Source organism: Phacochoerus africanus, chromosome 15 (genome assembly GCF_016906955.1).
Source record: "Phacochoerus africanus isolate WHEZ1 chromosome 15, ROS_Pafr_v1, whole genome shotgun sequence".
In the NCBI taxonomy this organism is placed as follows: Eukaryota; Metazoa; Chordata; class Mammalia; order Artiodactyla; family Suidae; genus Phacochoerus; species Phacochoerus africanus.
Genome location: NC_062558.1, coordinates 90,296,529 through 90,316,946, shown reverse-complemented (window position 1 = coordinate 90,316,946; position 20,418 = coordinate 90,296,529). Strand labels below are relative to the sequence as shown.

The following is a 20,418-nucleotide window of genomic DNA, read 5'->3' as shown; positions in this document are numbered from 1 at the left end:
ATGTGCCTCAGGTTTGGCCCCCGCCCCCGCCAAAAGAAAGTTTTTTCACAGCTCAACTGTGAAAAAACTTTGCTTAATGTGTAGAAATCACAAGGGAAAATGAACATGAGGTTCAGCATTGCATGTCTACTTCTTTAGTTTGGTCTAAAACAGAATTTGAAGGCATTTTAGGAGGTGATATAACAGCAGTGCTTGGAAGAACCTCAAAGGGAGAATCACAGTCAATGGAGACGTGCCCAGAGCTGGCTTGGACAGCCGCTCCACAAGAGTTGTTTTTCTCCACTCTGGCCCTGCCCTTTGGACTTAGCAGCTGGTCCTGGAGCCAGTGACTGGCCAGGGCCCACAGGAAGGCAAGGCTAGAACCTCTGAGCACAAAATGGCCTGGGGCATCGAGGACAGGGATGCCAAGTCCCACCTCAGAACTTCCAGCTCAAAGCAGAGCTGAAAGTGAGTACCCCTCTATTAATCCAGCTTCTGTGTGGCCTCTTTATGGCTAAGAACCTATCTTTGCTTCAGGCCCTTTTAGATTCTGCAAATCCATATATCTATAACTTTAATAATAATGTAAATACGTTTAAAAATCTAAACTCTAGCTTAAATTCCTTAGACTGATTAATCTGTTCGAAGAAAGAAAAGTTAAACTAAAACAGCATGCTTTTTAAGAAAAAAAAAAAAAAGATGTTGCATGCAGAAGTGGGAAATCAGTTGTTTGGAATCCTTTCCAAAGAAATATGAAGTCAGAACAAGTAAAATTGGCAACTGGGATCAAAAAGGGAAATTAAGCCAAAAAAAATTACTTGGAAATTTTTAAAATAATGCCAGAAAATTCTGGAAGGCCTATTAAATATGTTGTGTCTGCTCAATTTTTTCTCTCTTCAATAATTACTGTCCCAAAGGCCTTCAGTCCGTGAAATAGAGCCTTTTTCCCAGGATTTAGGAAAGGAGCTTTTATAGCTTTCTCTATACTTTGTTTCATAACACAGCAGTTCTGTGGGTAAGTTCTTCCTTGGATCTAACTTAAAGCCTGCTGTGAGCTTGAGAACAATTCTCCTGTGAACAGAGCTGTTCTACCGCTATCGATTCATGATCAGTTTCTTTAGCAAAGGATAGTCAAACCCTTACCTCTTGAAGACCTTACTCCGATCACTGTTGTAGAAGACAAGAAACTTGGAATATCCATTTTGGAAGAAGATTTCCAAGGCAATATCCTATAAAGAGAAACCACTTTTACTGCTCCTGAAGTTTCCTGGAGATACCCCCAGGCAACAGAGCCACTGGCTGAGGGTCATTTGGGTCTCTGTGTCAAGTGAAAGGGATTTCAATCTAAAATGGAACTGGATAGGAGTTCCCGTCGTGGCTTATCGGAAATGAATTTGACTAGCATCCAGTGACAGTGATGAATGGGGTCTCCACAGAGGATGCAGGTTTGATCCCTGGCCTCACTCAGTGGGTTAAAGGATCCGGTGTTGCTGCATCTGTGATGTAGGTCACAGATGCAGCTTGGATCCGGCATTGCTGTGGCTGTGGCATGGTCTGGCAGCTACAGCTCCGATTCAACCCCTAGCCTGGGAACTTCCATATGCTGTGGGTGTGGCCCTAAAAAGACCAAAAAAAAAAAAAGGAACTGGAGGATATGAAATAGTGAATGTCACACATGTGCACTCAGAAAAACGATGCTTGAAGAATGGAGAGACTGATTTCCTGTAAATGCCTGATTTATAGAAGATCGAGACTGACCTCCTGACCAATGAACATCCCCCAAGTCCCTTCCATCCTCAAACGTCAAAATGAACCTGTTGCTTGGACTCTGGCTGGACGTTCCCCTCCTGCACTCCTTGCCCATAGATAGAGTCAACCCCAGACTTTCAGTGGACTCGCCTGCAGCTGGCTACAGCCTGCATTTCCCAAATGGCTATTTTTCTGCTATTCTTAAATTAACTCAATTTATGGTAATTAGAGCTTGCCTCAGTTTACCTCTTTATTTAGGCTGACACAGATAACCCTTCCTACTTAGTCCTTTCAATCTCCTATGGGGGATAAAAAGGACCTGGTGACAGTGACAAATGGGGTCTCCACAGAATACACAGGAGGGCAGGGGACCTCAGAGTTCCTTTGGCTGAAGCAGGAAGCAAGAGCCCCACTCCCAGGACAAATGACAAGTAAACAAAGAGAGGAAAGTGTCCAGTGACACCTTGAGACACTTTTATTTCCAGGTCAAGGGCTTGATTTCCTGAACCAAAGGGTCATCTTACCAGATGGGAGCAGGTAAAGTGGGTGCAAGTCCCAATCAGGGCAGCATCCTGTGCTGATCTACAGACTTGAAGGCACAAGGTGCTTTGCCAAGCCCACTTTTATGAGCCACTTTGATATGGCAACACTGACAGAGCCATGGCATTTCAAGGGCATTTCGTTAATGCCTACGTGAACTCTACCTGATTTCCTTCCTTTCCCTCTCCTTCCTCTCTCCCTCCCCTCTAATCCATGCCATGTAAATAACAAACTTGGAATAGTGATAGAGTGTCTATATGTAGGATGAGGCTCAGGGATGAGATGGGGGCGGGGAGAGAATGTCCAGGGCTCCAGGGAGGGTCCCAGAGGGGAAAGACCTGGGCCAGGAGAGAGAAATGAGGTAGGTGAAGGTCAGAGCCAGGGATGGAGTGCTGCATGCAACAGTTGGGTCCTGCTCCTACCCAGCTCTGGAAGTGAGTTCTCAAAGTTAGGTTCATGAGATTCCTGAGCAGAGGAAAGGGATCTGAAATGATAATGTCGCACCCCTCTCCTCTGCAGGTATGCATAAGAGCCTCGGACATTCTTCTACAAATAGAAGCATAAATAATGTGCAGATAGATGATGAATGTCCAGTCTATGGAGGCTACAGCTTGCCCCGGCAACCTGGAGTGCCCAGGCTCCAACTTTCTTCTGGGAGAATCTAGGGCTGGACAAAGGGTGGCCTTGCTCATGAAGCTCTCCCAGCCCCACCTGGCCATGCACATGTGCCCTCCCATGTCTAGTTTCCACCACTGTCAGGCTAAGCAACCCTCTGGAAACAATCCCTTTTTGTTGAAGAGAAACAAAGTCACTTACTGAGACCTATTTGCTACTATATGGCACCTGCTAAGGTAAACATACAATTATTTAAAAAATAATTTTTGAGTATTTGCTATGTGCCCAAAACGTGCTAAGTGCTATATATGTAATAGTGGAAAAGACATGATTGCTGGTTCACTGGAGGAAAATGGGAGCCCACTGGGGTGCCGATTCTGCTAAAACTGCAGAGCTGTGCTGGGAGAGGACCCACGCTGGCTGCAGTCAGAACCATCAGGGCAGGGCCTCCTCCACTCGCCCTTGACTAGCTCACTCTCTGCTCAAAGAAGGGCACCAAGGGCAGGCAAGACCAGAACCAGCCTTGTGCGAAGAAGCAGCTGTGAAGAAGGGAGAGGAGGAGGAGTGGCAGATGCCAGCAGCTTGCTGGGTCCTTGTCTGAGGGCAGCTGATCCTCCCCAGAATGAGCCCAGGGGAAGAGCTTCCACAGCTTTAGTTTCAGAGAATAAGAATGAGGCCTCCTGTAGGGGGATCACGTGACAAAGAAATTAACAAATGAAAGGTGCACTTATTCTGTCCCAAGGGCCAAACACCATCTCTCTTGGCCTTTGCAGAATAGAGACCCTGCCTTGAGTGTGGGAGGCGAGATCTGGGCCTCTCCCTTCCTACAAAGGTGGTCCCTCCTCTTCCTCTGCCAGCTGCCTGGGAGGTCTATGGGCACAGATGCACCTCAGCCATTGCTGAGGTTGAGCTGGTGAAAGCAGATGTGTTTAAGGCCAGTGGGGGCCCCAGAGTCCTTCATCACTGAGGTGATGCTTCTAAACCAGGTGATGTTTCTCCGAGGTGGGATGAGAAGCATTTGATTGTGATGCGCTAACAGAAATGCTCTGCCTCTAGTAGAAATCAGCTCTGTTTAGTACCTGGCTGAGCCCTTGAATGCACTGGACAAGGCTGTGGAGCCTTGTTGGAGGGGACACTCAGGAGATCTCTAAACCACTCAGCCCACTCAGGGAAATGACCCTGAGCTTAAAGATAGGTGAAGCTGTGGGGAGTGGGAGGAAGAGGGTCTGTGGCCCTCAGAGGGGTCCACACGGTTAGAACAGGACAGACGGGCACTCAGCTCTCAGTCATCAGCTTTGCCCTAAGACAGTGGAGCTGCCCTGGCCCATATTTTTGAATCTCCAAGGCAGCTCTGGGACAGGTCAAGGGGAAAATAAAGCAACGAGGCTGGACCCTAAATGACAGAGTCAGAAAGAGAAGGGCCCAGCAACCAAATGGCAGGAACTGGGGAGAGAGTGCAGCAGAGGACGGAACTCCATCCCAGCCAGGGGATCAGCCCGACATAAGCCAGGAGGATCCACGGGTGTCCCATAGGACGCTGGGCTGTGCACAGGCATGAAGGGGGCCACAGAGATGTACCTCTCACTTCAGATGGGGCCTCATTGGCACATGGAGCACACTTCACCTGAAGAGACAGCCCTCCCTCTGGCTCCCTCCTGGGACATACCTGCAGGAGGAAGCGCGCCTGCCGGAGCTCCCTGAGGTCACCGTAGCTGTGACGCTGACACGAGTAGTTATCAGAGGACCTGTCTTTGCTGCACATGTTGAAAATGAATGGATCGCTGATGCTGGAAAGGAAGCAAGACATTCGGTGTGAGGGCGTCTAGTGGGCTTGTTCCCCTGCCTGCACTGAGGCCCCACGAGAGTTTCTGGGGCATATTGGAGGAGATGCCAGCACCTGATAAACCCTGTCTGAGCACCTGTCTGTGTCAGCCCTGCCCTGAGGAGCAGGGTGGGGCATTGGCCTTACCCAGGGAAGGGGCAACAAAGCAAGGGGACCGCCTCCAGGACAGACAGTGACACACAGGTGCAGAGCACAAGTATGAGAAGGCTCTCTGGGTACAAAGGGCAGAAGTGGGTTGATGGGGTGGGGCAAGGGTGAAAGAGATATGTAAAGTCTGGAGAGATTCAGGCTCCTGGAACATAGGGCTGAGCCATGTTTAGCATGGCTTCCAACTACATGGAGCCAGCCATGCTGTCTGTTGGGCTGGAGCCTAGTGTAAAATGGGAGAAAGTAGCAGAGAACTCTGAACCCCTAAGGAGGTGGGTAGCAGGGCTGAGAGCACTGATGGGCTGGAAGACAATGACCCCAGCATCCACAGCAGACCCCTGACCCAGAGCACTATGCCCAGAGCCAGCGACTGGCAACATTATAGTAGAGGCCATCAAGGGTGGTCCACCTAGGCCTGATGCCTCTCCAAGGGGTCAGAATTTCTCCCCTGGGGAGGAAAGGGAGAGGAAGAAGGTAGATTCATGAATTTGAATTTCTGCACTGGAAGTAATTAAAATATCTTCAGATAACCAACCAGATGAAGCTTTCCATCAGCATTTCCATCAGCAACACAAATGGGCACTCGAAAAGTAAATTTGACTTCAGTTATGGACATATGGACAGTTAAATTTCTTTCCTTTTTTTTTTTGCTTTTTGCTTTTTTGGGCCAAACCTGAAGGATATGGAAGTTCCCAGGCTACCAGGCTAGGGGTCAAATTTGAGCTGCAGTTGCTGGCCTGCAATGCAGGATCTGAGTTGCGTCTTCGAACTACATCATGGCTCATGGCAATGCCAGATCCTTAACTCACTGAGTGAGGCCAGAGACCGACCCCATATCCTCATGGATACCAGTCAGATTTGCTTCTGCTGAGCCCAAACAGGAACTCTGACAGTGACATTTCTGAACATCTGAGTTACATAGCAATTTTACATTGTGTACATAACCACAAAAGCTCTGATGAAATGCTTTTAGGACTTGAGAAAGGAAGGGCCTCCCAAGTACCTTAGCCCTTGAAAAGTAAGAGCCAAAGAGCCCCATGCCAGGAATGGATTTCACCTACTCCCATCCCAGCTCCAGATGCTGGTGCCGCCCCCACTACCCAGCCTCCAGAATAGGCCACACTCCCAGGGGAAACGGAGAGAGATCAGGCCACCACTAGGGCTGGCAGGACTTCTCCAGTCAGAGGTCAGGTCCATAGTGCTAAGAGCTCGGACTTGCACATGATACAGAGTGATCACTGCTGAGTAGAAGGGAAGGCTCCCCATGTGGGACAGAGCCTGAGGCCGCTGCTCAGTGCCCCCTGCACAGCCAGACCTTTTGCAGCTTCTCCTGCCCCTTCTTAGAACAATCCTCTCAGGTTCCCTGCCCTAAGCCACATTGCTGTAGGATTGAACAAACACAAATGTGGCTTTGATTCTGGATGCTTCTGCTCAGATGTTCTAATTCAAACCTACTGCTGGCTGAGGTCCTTTGTTCATTATTAATGCTTCCTTTTGGGGCTAAGCTGAGCTCCCCCTAAATTTCTTTGACTCCCAGTGAGGCCACAGAGGTTATTCTGGTTCATACCCTTAACTTAGGCCAAACAGCATCCCAGGTGAAGGCTCTGGTGACAGGGACGACAATGACTCCTCTGTGGTCCTGTGGCCCCATCCTTGTGGGGGCAGAGCAAACATCCTCTGCACCTTAGCTGCACCTTTGCTTGGTTTCGGTCCCCAGCTGACAATAAAGCTCATGGGGGCACAGATCTATGCCCACGGCTCTCCTCCTCTACCTCTTCCCCGGAGCTCTGGGCAATTTGCTGGGTGGACTGATTGCTGTCAGGCTCTACAACCTATCCAGCACTTATCAGTCCTTATTTAATTTGATCTGCATAATGAACCCTTACTGAACATGTGTTATTATGATCCCCATATCAGAAATGAGGAAGCTGCATTTCAAAGAGAAGAGGTGACTTTTCTAAGGTCATGGGGAACTGGATTCAAACCCAGGTCCTCTGAATCCAAAACCCAAGCTCACACAGCAGTACCTTTTCTTCCCTGAGGCGGGCAGTCAGGCTGGCATTTACAGAGCTCCTCCCACTTGCTCTCTTGTTTCAGTTTACTGTGTGCAGACAGATTCTCAACCTAGGACTCTGAAACAGCGGTGACATGAGAAAGAGCCCTCTAGAAAATGCTTTTAGGGAGTTTCCCGTGTGGTGGTAATGAACCCAACTAGCATACATGAGGATACGGGTCCAATTCCTGGCCTAGCTCAGTGGGTTAAGGATCCAGCATCACCGTGAGCTGTGTTGTAGGTCACAGACGCGGCTCGGATCTGGCATTGCTGTGGCTGTGGTATAGGTCAGCAGCTGCAGTGCCAATTCGACCCCTAGCTTGGGAACTTCCATATGCCGCGGGTGTGGCCCTAAGAAGATTTAAAAAAAAAAATTGCTTTTAGTAATGAGTTTTTAGGAGGAAAGATGGTCATTCTTCTCCTGTTTGTAGGAATTGAACAATAGGGCAGGAGTGTTCAGACAGACCCAAATTCTAAGGAAGCCTAAATTGCGAACAACATTATTGAGTTTACTACTATAGAGTCCAGGTTTGAGTTCCACCTTATGCTGCATTAGTCACACAGCTGTGACCTAGTCTCTTTTCCAACACTATATTCTCCATGTTCTGTGCAACAGATCAGAGTTCCAGCCCTCAAGGTTGATGAACAGAAAGAATCAGCTGATCCATGTTCTTCCTCAGGTGGAGCTATGGCCACAGTTCATAGGATGCTGTTCACAGCTCTTGCCTATTAGCTATCACAATATATGCAAATTGTCTAGGGTCATCAGAGTAGAATTTTTAATACTAGGGAAATCATCGTACGCTAAGTGATAAGCATAATTTTGATTGACCTGGTCTTGAGTAATAGAAGTGGATTTCAGACCAAAATGTAATTTGATCTGTCCCACATTTGTGTGTACCCAATTATTGTCAGAACTTACACCTAGAATTTATACCCACATCAGTCGCTAGCTCACAAGCCCTTTACCAGATTTAGCCCACATCTGACTAATCTATGCATCTGTGGCGTCTACCACACTGCTGATACAGACAGATGTTCAATAAGTATTTGTTGAATTAAATTCAACAGAGAAATGATGCCTTAAAACTGCTGACTGATGTGAAGGAAATATTTGATGAAAAGCATCCCATCACAAAGCGTCAGTTGGATGGCTTGGATTTCATGCTATACACGGTGGGGTTGGCAGACACTGTTATGGGTTAAAGGGTATCCTCCAAAAGATGTGTGCAGAAGTCCTAATCCCTAGCACTTCAGAATGTGACTTTATTTAGAAATAGGTAAATAACAGAGGTAATAAATTGAGGTCATTACCATAGGCCCTAATCCAGTAGGACTAGTTTCCTCTTATAAAAGGGAACCCTGGACACAGTGACAGACACACACAGAGGGAAGATTCCCCTGTGACTGGACTGATGTATCTGCAAACCCTGGGCCACCAAGGAAACCCTGACAGCTAGAAGAGGAAGGAAGGACCTTCCCCTACAGCTGTAGAGGGAGCACGGCCCTGCTGACACCTTGATTGCAGGGTTCTAGCCTCCAGAACTGGAAGACAATAAATTTCCAGTTTTTTTTAAAGTCACCCAGCTTTGGATACTTGGTTACAGCCCTAGCAAACTAATACAGTCACCCTATTCAGCCATGAAGGGCTCCCACTGAAAGCAAAATGTGACCTTCTAAAAAGGTTTTTACTTTCTGAGGAAAGTTCCAAAGAACACGAGTCCAACCACTGCTGGAGGATTGGCAGTGTTCTTGAGTTTCATTTGGGATATTTTTATGGCACACCAGGGAGTCTCTTTCAAGGTCTAATGTTCAACTCTCCTCGAATTGATGGCAGTCTTTTAGAGAATCATTTCAGAGTTGACTTCGCTTTATTTTTAACTGGCTTATTTATGTATCTTCTTTAGTCTCCCTGGTCAAAATAAGACTTAATCCCCATTGATCTGACATGATCTAATAGCCTGACTCTGAGAACCACAGCTCCATGAGTGCCAGCAGTTTCTCAGGGCAGCAGATAAAGGTTCAGAGAGAAAGCACCGTCTGGTTAACAAACACTTCTTTGAGGTATGGTGATTAAAATTACCTTTGCAATTCCCAAATGATGGTCCAAAGTAGTAATTTTTCACTACACTCCTACTTGTATTCTCGAAAAGTACACTTCCAGACATGAGAAGTCTCCCTTGTCATTGCGAATCAAGCAAATACATCCAACCTGACAACGGGGCTTCTATTAAAAGTACAGATACAGTCAATTTGATCATGATTACATGCACCTCATAAACACAATCTACCTAATCAATAAGATTGTATCTAACACTAACTCAATTTAAACCAGAGGTGGAGAGTGAGGCACTGGATTATGGGAGTCATTACATAGGCACGCCATGCATATAGGTAGAGTGGAAAGCTTTCATCAGCTCTCAGAAAGGCGAATCTGCAGACCCATTGTTCATATTGATCAGTATCAATAAAAGATGAGCAATAAGATGGGCTGAGTGTGCCAAGTATTAATTATGCTCCTGCCTTGGAAAAGCACAGAAGACTCACTGTAATCTGTGAAGGTTTGGTATGAATAAAAGATGGAAATTAGCAGAAAGAAAAATGCCAAGCATTTTAAAACAAACCTAAATCAAAGGAGGGTGGGCTGACATCTATCCTTCCATATTCCTGAAACTCTTGCTTCCTGACACAGGCTGGAAATCATGTCACATCTGGGAGTTAAACTTCTTAGTTACTGACAGGTAAGACTCTGGTTCCTCTGTCAATAGTTTTAAACAGTGGCTCTCAAAGTGTGGTCCCAGACCAGTAGCACCAGCATTAGCTGAGAGCTTGTTAAAAATCTCAGACCCCAACCCAGACCTACCAAGTTAGAAAGTGGGATGACGATGACTCCCAGATGTATATTTTAACAAACCCTCCAGGTGATTCAATATAAGTTAGAGAGCCCCTGGGTGAAGAGGTTGTCTCATCATCACCTGAGCCTTGGCCAACCAGAAAAATCAAGGCTCATAACTGGATAAAGAAATCTTCATCCAAATTTCTTAAAAGGGATGAAAATATAAAACTTGACAACGGAACTTTTAGCAAAAATGCAAACACAATTTGATTTGGAATGGCTGTACATTATAAACACCAGGGAATTAATCAGTAAGAACTGACTGAATCCAAATAGACCAAATACATTTGATCCTAAAGAAAAACACTGGATGGAGTTCCCATCATGGCTCAGTGAAAACGAATCTGACTAGCATCCAGGAGGACGCGGGTTCGATCCCTGGCCTTGCTCAGTGGGTTAAGGAGCTGGCATTGCCATGAGCTGTGGTGTAGGTCACAGACAGGGTTTGGATCTGACATTGCTGTGGCTGTGGTATAAGCTGGAGGCTACAGCTCCAATTCGACTTCCTAGCCTGGGAACCTCCATATGCCACAGGTGCAGCCCTAAAAAGCAAACAAACAAAACAAAAATTTAATTTTTTTTAATATTTTTTTTTATTTTCCCACTGTATAGCAAGGGGGTCAGGTTATCCTTACATGTAATTTAAATTTAAAAAAAAGAAAGAAGAACACTGGAATTTCCTGTCAAAGACCTCTGATATTAGTTGGTGTAAAAACAACTCTTCAACTTTCTACCCAAATCTCACCCCTCCTTCAAGACCCAGATCTTAGCCTGCTTCTTCAGTAGCTGTCCCTCACCACACCAGCCCCACACCATCTGCCCACGTATGAGCCCTGAAGAGTCATCGCATAACATGTTATTTTTTTTCCTTGATGATAATGTGCTCCAAACTCTTTCCAAAAGAACCTATTTATGTTGCTGATTGCACTCAAGTGCCTTGTGGGCACAAAGGGGGCATGACATACCTTACAGAGGAATGAACAATTGAGAAGCTGGTGAATGAGTGAGATGATAGGACTGGATTCTCTTACTCAGATAACATAAGGAAGGATGCCCTTGTCCTGAAGTGCATTCCACATCAGGAGAAGCTTCAGGAGCTGCCACATTGTTAACTGCTCCAGATTTTAGCTGTGGGGAACCTCAATCATGGATGCCTATGCCTTAAATTTCTTCTGTTTTATCTCATGGCTCAGTTACAGGCTGGAACCTGAGCCTACGGTAAGAACAAGGGGCGGGGGGTAGGAGTGGGGGTTGCTGAGAAGGAAGCTTGTGGTTTGGGGCAGAATCTGCTGGAAGAAGAGGAGCACTCACTTGGATAAGCAGTGGCGGGTGCAGTAGACGTCACCCATGGGAGAGAGCGTGAAGTTCTCGCAGATGTAGAAGTGTTGCTGGCCAAAGAGCAGGAGCCCTTCACAGACCAGGTGGCCCTGCACGATGACCAGGGAGTACTTCTGTGTTACCTAGAGGGAGGGAGAGAGTGTCAGAGTCAGGCCACACACAAGTGAAGCATGCCCATCCTCTCATGGAGGGCAGGGGGGCCTGGCCAGCCATCCACAGGGTACCTGGAGGGGAGGGTAGCACCCTGCGAGAATGGCAGAGCCGCTGCCCTGAGCCGTATTGCTTTTCGGTTAAAGTGGCACTTCTACCCACAACCCCCTGTTTAGTTATTTCATCCCCCCAAGGTCACCCCCATCCCACGAGGCAGGTGGATGAGTGTTTATTGCTGCCAGTGTGTTTATTGAGCATGACGACATTTCTACTCTCACTTTTAAGCTCCTCCACAACCATGAGAAACATTCCTCAGGAAACAGTATGGAAAGTTTTTGAGGTACAAGGCATTCCTCAGTTACAGAGGTGAAGGAGCTTATCCAGGAACCAGCCGGAAAGTGGCTGAGCCAGGACTGGAACTGGGTCTGCCTAGAACTGCAAGGGTTGGACTGGTACTGCTATCCGCAAGGCCAAGGCTAGTCCAAGGTATGTGCAGAGGAGGCATGAGCTCCACTCAGTTCCCTCCTTTCCGGTTCAGGGACATTCTTTCAGGTGTTGAAGATTTGGAGGCTTTCTAGAACTCCCCTCAGCTAAACAGAACATCTGGCCAAAGGTAACGTCCCCATCCCAGGGGCTGTCTGCACCCAACAACTGGTCAATGCAGAGGAAAGGGCCAGACCCTTTGCCTCAATTCAGGTCAACTGAGCTCCTGTGGGATCAGCTGAGACCTTCTCTGAGACCGAGTTCCACTTCTCTCTTTGCTCAGTCCTGTGACCTGCACTAGCAAAAAACTTGCTGCTTGCACATCTCTGGTTCAGTTAGCTTTATGGGGACCCTGACCTGGGATAATGTCTTGGTATGATCCAGAGTTCCATGTAAAGTAAGGACTAGGTGGGTCCTTACATGGAATAAATCTCCGAAGGAACAAGTGAATGAATACATGAATCTGGATAGTGGGAGCCCAAAAGGACCAGAGTAAGGTCAAGGCCAATATTTTTTCAGGGTAATTCTGTATTCATTCCAGTTATTCAAAAGAGGAACTCATTTTTTTAACTACTATATAACCACTGTAAAAATTTTACACATATTAACCAATAAAATCCTTATAATTGGGCGAGGGTGGTCTTACTATTCTAATTTAGAAATAAAAAAAAAGAGGTCCAGAAATAAGAATCTTACCAAAGATCAGTCACCAAAGTGGCAGAGCCTGGGATTAAAGCTAAACTCCCTGCTCACCTTTGGGGACAATGATGGAGTGGCAGTGGTGAAACCTGGAAAGCAGCCCCAAATACCAGCTCTCACACTCCTACATCTAATGGGATTAGTCCAAGTGAAGGCCAAGGCCAGAAAGCAAAGATTCACCAAAGGATGGAACTAGAGCCTCTCATACTAAGTGAAGTAAGTCAGAAAGAGAAAGACAAATACCACGTGATATCACTTATATCTGGGATCTAATATATGGCACAAATGATCCCCTTTCCACAGAAAATAAACTCATGGACTTGGAGAACAGACTTGTGGTTGCCAATGGGGAGGGGGAGGGAGTGGGATGGACTGGGAATTTGGGGTTAATAGATGCAAACTATTGCCTTTGGAATGGATAAGCAATGAGATCCTTTTGTATAGCTCTAGGAACTGTATCTAGTCACTTATGATGAAGCATGATGGAGGATAATGTGAGAAAAAGAATGTATATATATATATGTGTGGCTGGGTCACTTTACTGTATAGTAGAAAACTGACAAAACACTGCAAACCAGCTATAATGGAAAAAATAAAAACCATTTAAAATTAAAAAAAGAAAAAAAGAAAAAGCAGCATCTGGTTAAAAAAAAAGATTCACCAAAGGTTATGTTCCAAGAGAAGCACTGACTATTACAATCCGGGACAAGGCATCCAGGACAAGTCTACTGCAGGCTGCTGGCTATCCCGGCCTTTCTAGCACCCACTTCGTCAGAGTAATTGGCCATTAAACCAGCTTCAGAGCCACAGTTCAGTGTGGTCTCATTTCCAGCTTCATTCATTCATCCAGACATTCATCAGTTCAACAGTTATGGATTCAGCACCTACTACATGCAGGCCCTGAGCCAGGCTTTGGGGACAGAGGAAAGGACAAGATAAACAAGAGCCCTACCCTCCTGGGGGAAGATGGATAGTAGACATACATGTCAACCAATAAACTGTTACAAACTGTGATACCTGCTGAGAGAAAAGGCAAAACAGGTCAGTAATGATTAGGCAGGGAGAAACCTGGAGGGAACATTATTTTAGACAAACCCTGAGACTTGAAGGATAGAAATAGGGCGGTCATAGAGAAGATGGGAGAACATTCCAGGGAAAGATAACAACCAGCTCAGAGCCTAGAGGCAGGAAAGGTAGATCTGGGCAGCAGAAGAGAGTCAGTGAGGCTGGGATAAAGCTGGAAAGTAGGTGTGCTCAGATCCCAGGGGACCTTAGATTCTTTGGTAAGGCTGTTGGGTTTTATTCCAGTTGCAATAGGAAACCATGGCGGGGGTCCTTTCTAAAAGGTGATACTCACTACTGGGCCAAGAATAGATTGGAAAGAGCCAATAGTAGAAGGTGGGTGATCAGTCACATGGCTATTTCAGTGGGCCTGTGGAGGGATGAAGGCTTGGGATGGGGTGTGGCAGAGGGAAGTGGGAGGAGAAATGGGGACTCTAAACAAGGAGACGTAGAACAGACAGGCACTGCTACTTGACAGACTAAGGAAAACGAACAACACCAAAAAATAATAATAATAATAATAACTAAAGGAAAGATTGAAGACTTTGCGACTTAGGCAATTGAGTGGAGTCCCCCAGCTTCCCTAGAAGCCTTGCCTGGAGGCAACCACCAGTACCAGTTTCCTATATGCCACTCCACAATAGGCTATTTAGGCATAAGGATTATTTTGAGTTAATGACATGTGAAACACAGCAGGTATAAGAAGGGCACTCTGGCCTCCCCTTTTCTTCTCGAAAGCAGGAGATAAAACCCCTTCTGCCAAGAGGAAAATAATATTCTTATCACCAGAGACACGGAGTCAAGGCGGAGAGAAATCTGCACAAACGAACCTTATTAAACTAACTGTTCTCTTCCTTTAGCCTCCCTGTATATTTTAGTTACTTTTTCACAATCACTATTTTCAGTTCAACCTAGTACATGAACACATAAGCCTAACCACTTTTGGGGTCTTCATTGTCCTGTGAAGTCTCCCATATAGCTGTAAAAATAAAATGTGTAGGCATTTCTCCTCCTGTTAATCTGTCTTCTGTCAACTCAATTCTCAAGCCTAGCTGGAGACTCTGAGAGGGGAGAGGAAAAGTTTTGTCTCTCCTAAAGTATATTCTTCCAAAGAGAGTCTATGAATACATAAGTGCTATACATATTCTCTTTTTTCACACAAATAGCATATTCATATAATTCCTGCTTTGCATCTAGTTCTTACCCTTAACAGTCCATCTAGGCGACCCTTCCAAATCACTTCTAATAGTGTCGTCACACTTTCATTAAATGATGCAGATCATTCCCTTGTCTGGATGTATCACCACTTGTTTGACCAAATCCCCTATCGACTTGGGGTGTTTTCAAATGTTTCGACATTACAAGTGGTGCTGCAGTGACCATCCTCATACACAGGTCACTTTGAACACATGAGTAAATCTGTAGCTTAATGCCTAGAAGTAGAATTGCAGGTCAAGTGTGTGGACATTTTAAATTCTTTTTTTTTTTGCCTTTTTTTTTTACTTAATGAATTTTATTACATTTGCAGGTATATAACAATCATCACAACCAAATTTTACAGCACTTCCATCCCAAACCTTCAGTGCATCCCCCCACCCCCCAACCTGTCTCATTTGGAAACCTAAGTTTTTCCAAGTGTGAGTCAGTATCTGTTCTGCAAAGAAGTTCACTGTGTCATTTTTTTAGATTCCACATGTGATAGTATTTGATATTGCTGTCTCATTGTCTGACTGACTTCACTTAGCATGATAATTTCTAGGTCCATCCATGTTGCTGCAAATGTCGTTATTTCTTTCCTTTTAATGGCTGAGTATTATTCCATTGTGTATATGTACCACACCTTCTTTCTCCACTCCTCTGTCAATGGACATTCTGATTCATCGCCAGATTGCCCTCCTGTAAGGTGACACTAATTTACACTCCCATCGGCATTACTGGAGGATGTTTATGCTTCCTATGTTGAGCTGTGTCAACTTGTTCTCTTATGCCTTTGTACAGAAGATGGCTCATCCTCAAGTTCACAATGTCAGATGTGGGGCCAGGGCACCAGCCCAGGCCCAGGTACCTCCCAACTTCTCCCCTCCCTGTGATGTCCCACCCTCGCCCAAGCTCTGTGGTGCCGACAGCAGGGGCTGCAGCACGTTCCCTTGATATGCTGGTGTTTTCCTTTGGGGAGAATTAAGTAACAATCAGAATAAACCAAACCACAAGAAAAATGCTTGGTGAGATTTGTGTTAATAGCTTAAAAATTGATTCTGCTGGAAAAGAATGGCATTTTAAAAATGGGAGAATGAACCCAAGTGAACTATTACCTGCCCTTCCATTTAAATGAGCCCTGGAAGGGCTCCACCACCAAGTTCACTCATGATTAAGAAATCCCTCATGCCCCGATTCTATTGATCACTTAAAAAAGAGTGGAACTTCTGCTTCACAAGTAGACTTTTTTAAGATCAGCTAAATGATATATTATCTCGCTTGGTGGGTGGATAAATAAGTATGCAACCACAAGTGGCCCAGGGTATGATGAGAAAAAAGTTGCCTGGAAGTCCAAAACTACAAGAGCTGAAGCTAGAGGCAGCAATTTTCTTGGACATTCTGTGGATGCACACGCCAGCACGATCTCCTAGAGCCAGCCTCGGTGTGCCCGTCTGCAAAAGGGGAGGGTGGACTGGAGGCTCCTTGAAGATTTTTCCAGTACTACTAGTCTGCAATTTAATGCAATGCCCTAATTTTATAGATGAAAAGGTTAGATCCAGAACTGTCATACCAGGTGTCCAATAACAGAGCTAATGTGTGCATTCAGTATACTTACTTGTGCGCAAAACCTACTGTCCAGAAAGCTTCAGCCCTCCTCATGCATATCATGGTTCTCTTTCCACACGTTTGCTCACCTAGACCTTGTTATCAATACATTCTGTCACACTGCTGTATGGAATAAGTATTCTCTTAGTTCAAAAAAACACAGATTGCTGAGAAAAAAGTTAGGTATCCAAAAGGAGAGAGGCTATTTCAATTCCATTTATGTGGGCCACCTGTGAACTTGGGCATCGACTTTTTCTCTTATTATTTTTTTTTTTTTGTAAAACTTGGTATTATCAGTACTTGTATTATTTTTTAATTAATGATTTTTATTAACGTATAGTTGATTTACAGTGTTGTACCAATTTCTGCTGTATAGTAAAGTGACCCAGTCATGCATACATATTCATTCTTGCTTTTTTCTGTATTGATCACTTTTAGATGGAGCATTCAGTCACACTGGTAATCAAAGAGATGTGTATTGAAACAATAAAGAGATTCTATTTTTCAAATGTCGATTTGGCAAATTTGAGGAGAAATATGATGCGTGGATCTCTCAATGGCAGATGGATGGCAACTCATCTTCTCAGGGAGACAAGGAGCAGGGGCGCCCCCTGCCTGCCTGCAGGTGCCACTTCTGCAAGCCTGAGAAGAGCCCTGCCTCCAGCCTTTCTCTGCCAGCTCAGGGGAGACCAAATGCAAAAGATTTGAAACTGCATCAGTGTAATGAGAAAGGGATTACATGTCCTGAAGACTGTTCAAAGCACAGGGTGTTGCATAAGTTGCATTTACCAAGGATCTGCACTTTGGGGTCTGACTGAAGTTGGAGCACATTTCTAGCCAGGGCAGCTCTGTACATCATAAAACCCAGACTCGTGGGTCTCATGCATTTATTTGAAAAGTTGGTAAGAACGAGAATCACCTGGGTATCTTGTTAAAGTTCATATCCCAAGGCTGCATTCCCAGATGCTCTGATTTGGCGGAGTGCACCCTGGAATCTGCATTTTCATAGGCAGCCTAGATGATTCTGATACAGACTATCTGAAGACCTTACTTTGAGAAACTGACATATGGACACCAGTGAAGCTATGGAAGATGACGTCTCATCTCATGCAGGCATGGTGCTATAACTCATTCATTTGCTCGTGCTTTCTTTTAACAGACACGCCCAGCTGTTTAGTGTGCGCCCTGCGCAGGCACATGGGGAGATAAAGCACATCTCCCTGGTGCTCATGGTCCAACAGGAAAGGGAGAAAATCAATTGTTCTGGAGCATGAGATGGGGTTGTAGGGAGATGCAAGTGCTCTGGGAGCACAGAGAGAGTGCCTGGCCCAGACAGGGTGGGAGAGGGGGCAGAGGTGACCACAGAGCTATAGGTTCCAAGGGGGTGAGCCAAGGCTGGGGTTAGGAGTTAAGAAGAGAAAAACAGAGGAGAAACATTCCAAGGCACAAAGTCTTTTTTTTTCTTTTTTCTTTTTGCTTTTTTAGGGCTGCAAGTAAGGCACATGGAGGTTCCCAGGCTGGGGGTCCAATTGGAGCTATAGCTGCCAGTCTACACCACAGTCACAGCAATGCCAGATCCGAGCCATGTCTGCAACCTACACCACAGCTCATGGCAACGCCAGATCCCTGACCCACTGAGGGAGGCCTAGGATCAAACACACGTCCTCATGGATGCTCCTGAGTTACAACAGGAGCTTGTAGCGCACTCAAGGCACAAAGTCTTGAGCCACCTGGACATGTTTAGAGACTATAAGAAGTTCTGTATTAGAGTAAGAGAGTAAGAAGTCTGAGGTGTGTGTATATGTGTGTGTGTGTGTGTGTGTATAAGTACATACACATGCACCCAAGTAAAGGTGACGGAGGCAAGTCCACAGGAGCACAGGGCCAGCTCAGAAGTGGCCGTGCCCAAAGTACACCAAACAAAGCCTCAGAAGATGTTAGGCAGGGACAACACAGGCAGCTCTGCACTTTAGAAAGTCAGTCGTGGTGACTCACCGGGGCGGGGGCGTTACCGTGTGCAAAAGTTAACACACTTCTTCCCTTTCTACAAATGACCTCAGCTAAAAAATACCTAGGAAGAGCTTGCTGCTGCTCCCTGCTGTCCAGAGCCAATTTCCCTTTGAGCTGATTCCTTTCTACTAAGGTCAAACTAACATTTTATATGGAGCTTGTATGAAAAAAAATGTTTAGCTTTTCATATAATTAAAAAGATCCGCAATGCAAAAACAGCTCCTCTGTGAGTTTTGACTCTCACTTCTGGGAGCAGCTCCATGGAGGGGGTACAAGCAATCGTCCCCAACCACACAGTGGCTGACACAAGCCCACAGTTAACATGCATTAAATAAACCACTCCTCGTGTCAAACGGAGCTGTTTGCAGGGAAATGTGTTTGTGGTTCTGGGAATCATTAATCAATGACACAAAAGTGGCACAGAACAATTACTGTCCCAGGTAGCGCCGGAGGCGATCACAGCTCCGATGTTCGCACAAAGAAATGAGTTAGGCTGCTGCCATTCTGAGCTCCAGGTCTGCCTTCCTCCCCCGGAGGCTTCTGTCAGGGACAAGCCATCCAGAAGTCTGGAAGGAAGTTGCCCGAGAGTCTCCTAGGCTGTGTCTGGCAAGGGCCATAAAAGCCAGCTTCTGAGATGGCAGGAGAGGAGGAGCCAGGGCTTGTCAGGGGTCCCCTGAAGCCAGGATGCTTTATGTGCGGCCCCTTGAAGGCAGGTGCTCCGTGTGTTCTGAGTGTGAGCGCACACCCATCACACACACTCTGTGGAAAGACTTAGAAAGACACAGACTTAGAAGAAGCTCAAAGCCCAAGAGGTCTTACTGAGACATCTGAATTAGGGGAGTTGTCAGCTTACAACAATGCTTGCTACAAAATGTCTCAACACAGCCAAGAATAACCACCCGCCCCGCCTGCCCCCAACACACACACACACACACACACACACACACACACGTGCCCTAGGCACACTTGCCAAGTCTGCTTGAATGCATTCACAGTTCCAGGGTCAGTGCAGCAATCCTTCCTTCCTCGACTGCCTGCATCTGTCCTTGACAATGAGCATGGCAGACAAGGACTGAGGTTACAGAGGAGCTGGGGCTGAGGAACGTGCAAGCAGGCAGGTTGGCACATGCTTGGCACACTATGTCCCTGTATGGTGAGGGACTTGGAGGCCTGACTGCCTGGGGCAGCATTAACCAGAACTTTTGCAAAGGAAGCAGAGGAGGATCTGGGGCCAAGAAGTCCCAGTCCCAGTGTGCGAAGGGTGCTGAAGGATAGGGTGGTAGAGAGTTTATGTAACTTCCTGACATAATAGGTTGGGAGACAGGAGAAAGAAGGGAAAGATTGGAATAAAACAGATCTGAGATGAAATCAGAGCAATTTCAGTTAGCAGCCCCATAGGCCCTGGTTTTGCCGTCTTTAAGAGAGAAATGATAACAGCCCCCCGCACAGGGCTGTGGTGAGAATAGATGAAACGTATAAAAAGCACCCAAAGCAAGGGCTCCAGATGTCCAGCTATTGCCGTTTTTGCCAAGAGCAGCGATAAACAAAGGGCAGAACCAGGCTCTCCATCTAGTCTGAGCACTTGTCCCTATGCCAAGCTGCCCTCCTGGGCATGAATTGCTAGTATCTCCTTTCCCAGTGGTAGATTTGCAAGGCTGCCAGGCCCTGCTCAGCTGTAGCTCACCTGCTCCCGGAAGGGATCTCCCCCATGAACCAGGTACACTCAGGGCATGCCACCCCTCAGGCCAGGTCCCCAGGAGTGTGAGAGCAGACCCAGGTCACTGCTGCAGGCAGGCTGCCCAAACCCTGAACCCCTACTCCACTCTCCTGCACCCCTGGGGGGCTCCATGTGGATGGCCCCCTGACATGGCTGTTCTCTAGTTTGGCAGATCTTTCCAGAGCATAAATAGTATGAGTCAGGAAAGGGAGAGACAAGGATGAATTCCAGCCTGTCCCTGCCTTTAGAGACATCACAGGCAAACTCAGAAATAATTACAGAGCCACGCAATAAGAGGGATGCTGGCAGCAGAGTGAGCAGAGTGCTGTGGGCGG

At 46.3% G+C, this 20,418-nt stretch overlaps 1 protein-coding gene across 3 annotated transcripts in view; it reads right to left on the bottom strand.

The window, feature by feature from the left end:
• WDFY4 (WDFY family member 4) overlaps positions 1-20,418 on the bottom strand; it is a 280,348-nt gene that overhangs the window by 66,378 nt on the left and 193,552 nt on the right. For all 3 annotated transcript variants that reach the window (XM_047759613.1, XM_047759614.1, XM_047759615.1), the window contains exons 44-46: positions 11,134-11,282; positions 4,550-4,670; positions 1,123-1,208 (exon numbers count right to left, since the gene is read on the bottom strand). In XM_047759613.1, coding sequence (XP_047615569.1) covers positions 1,123-1,208; positions 4,550-4,670; positions 11,134-11,282 — 356 coding nt within the window. The remainder of the gene's footprint in view (positions 1-1,122; positions 1,209-4,549; positions 4,671-11,133; positions 11,283-20,418) is intronic.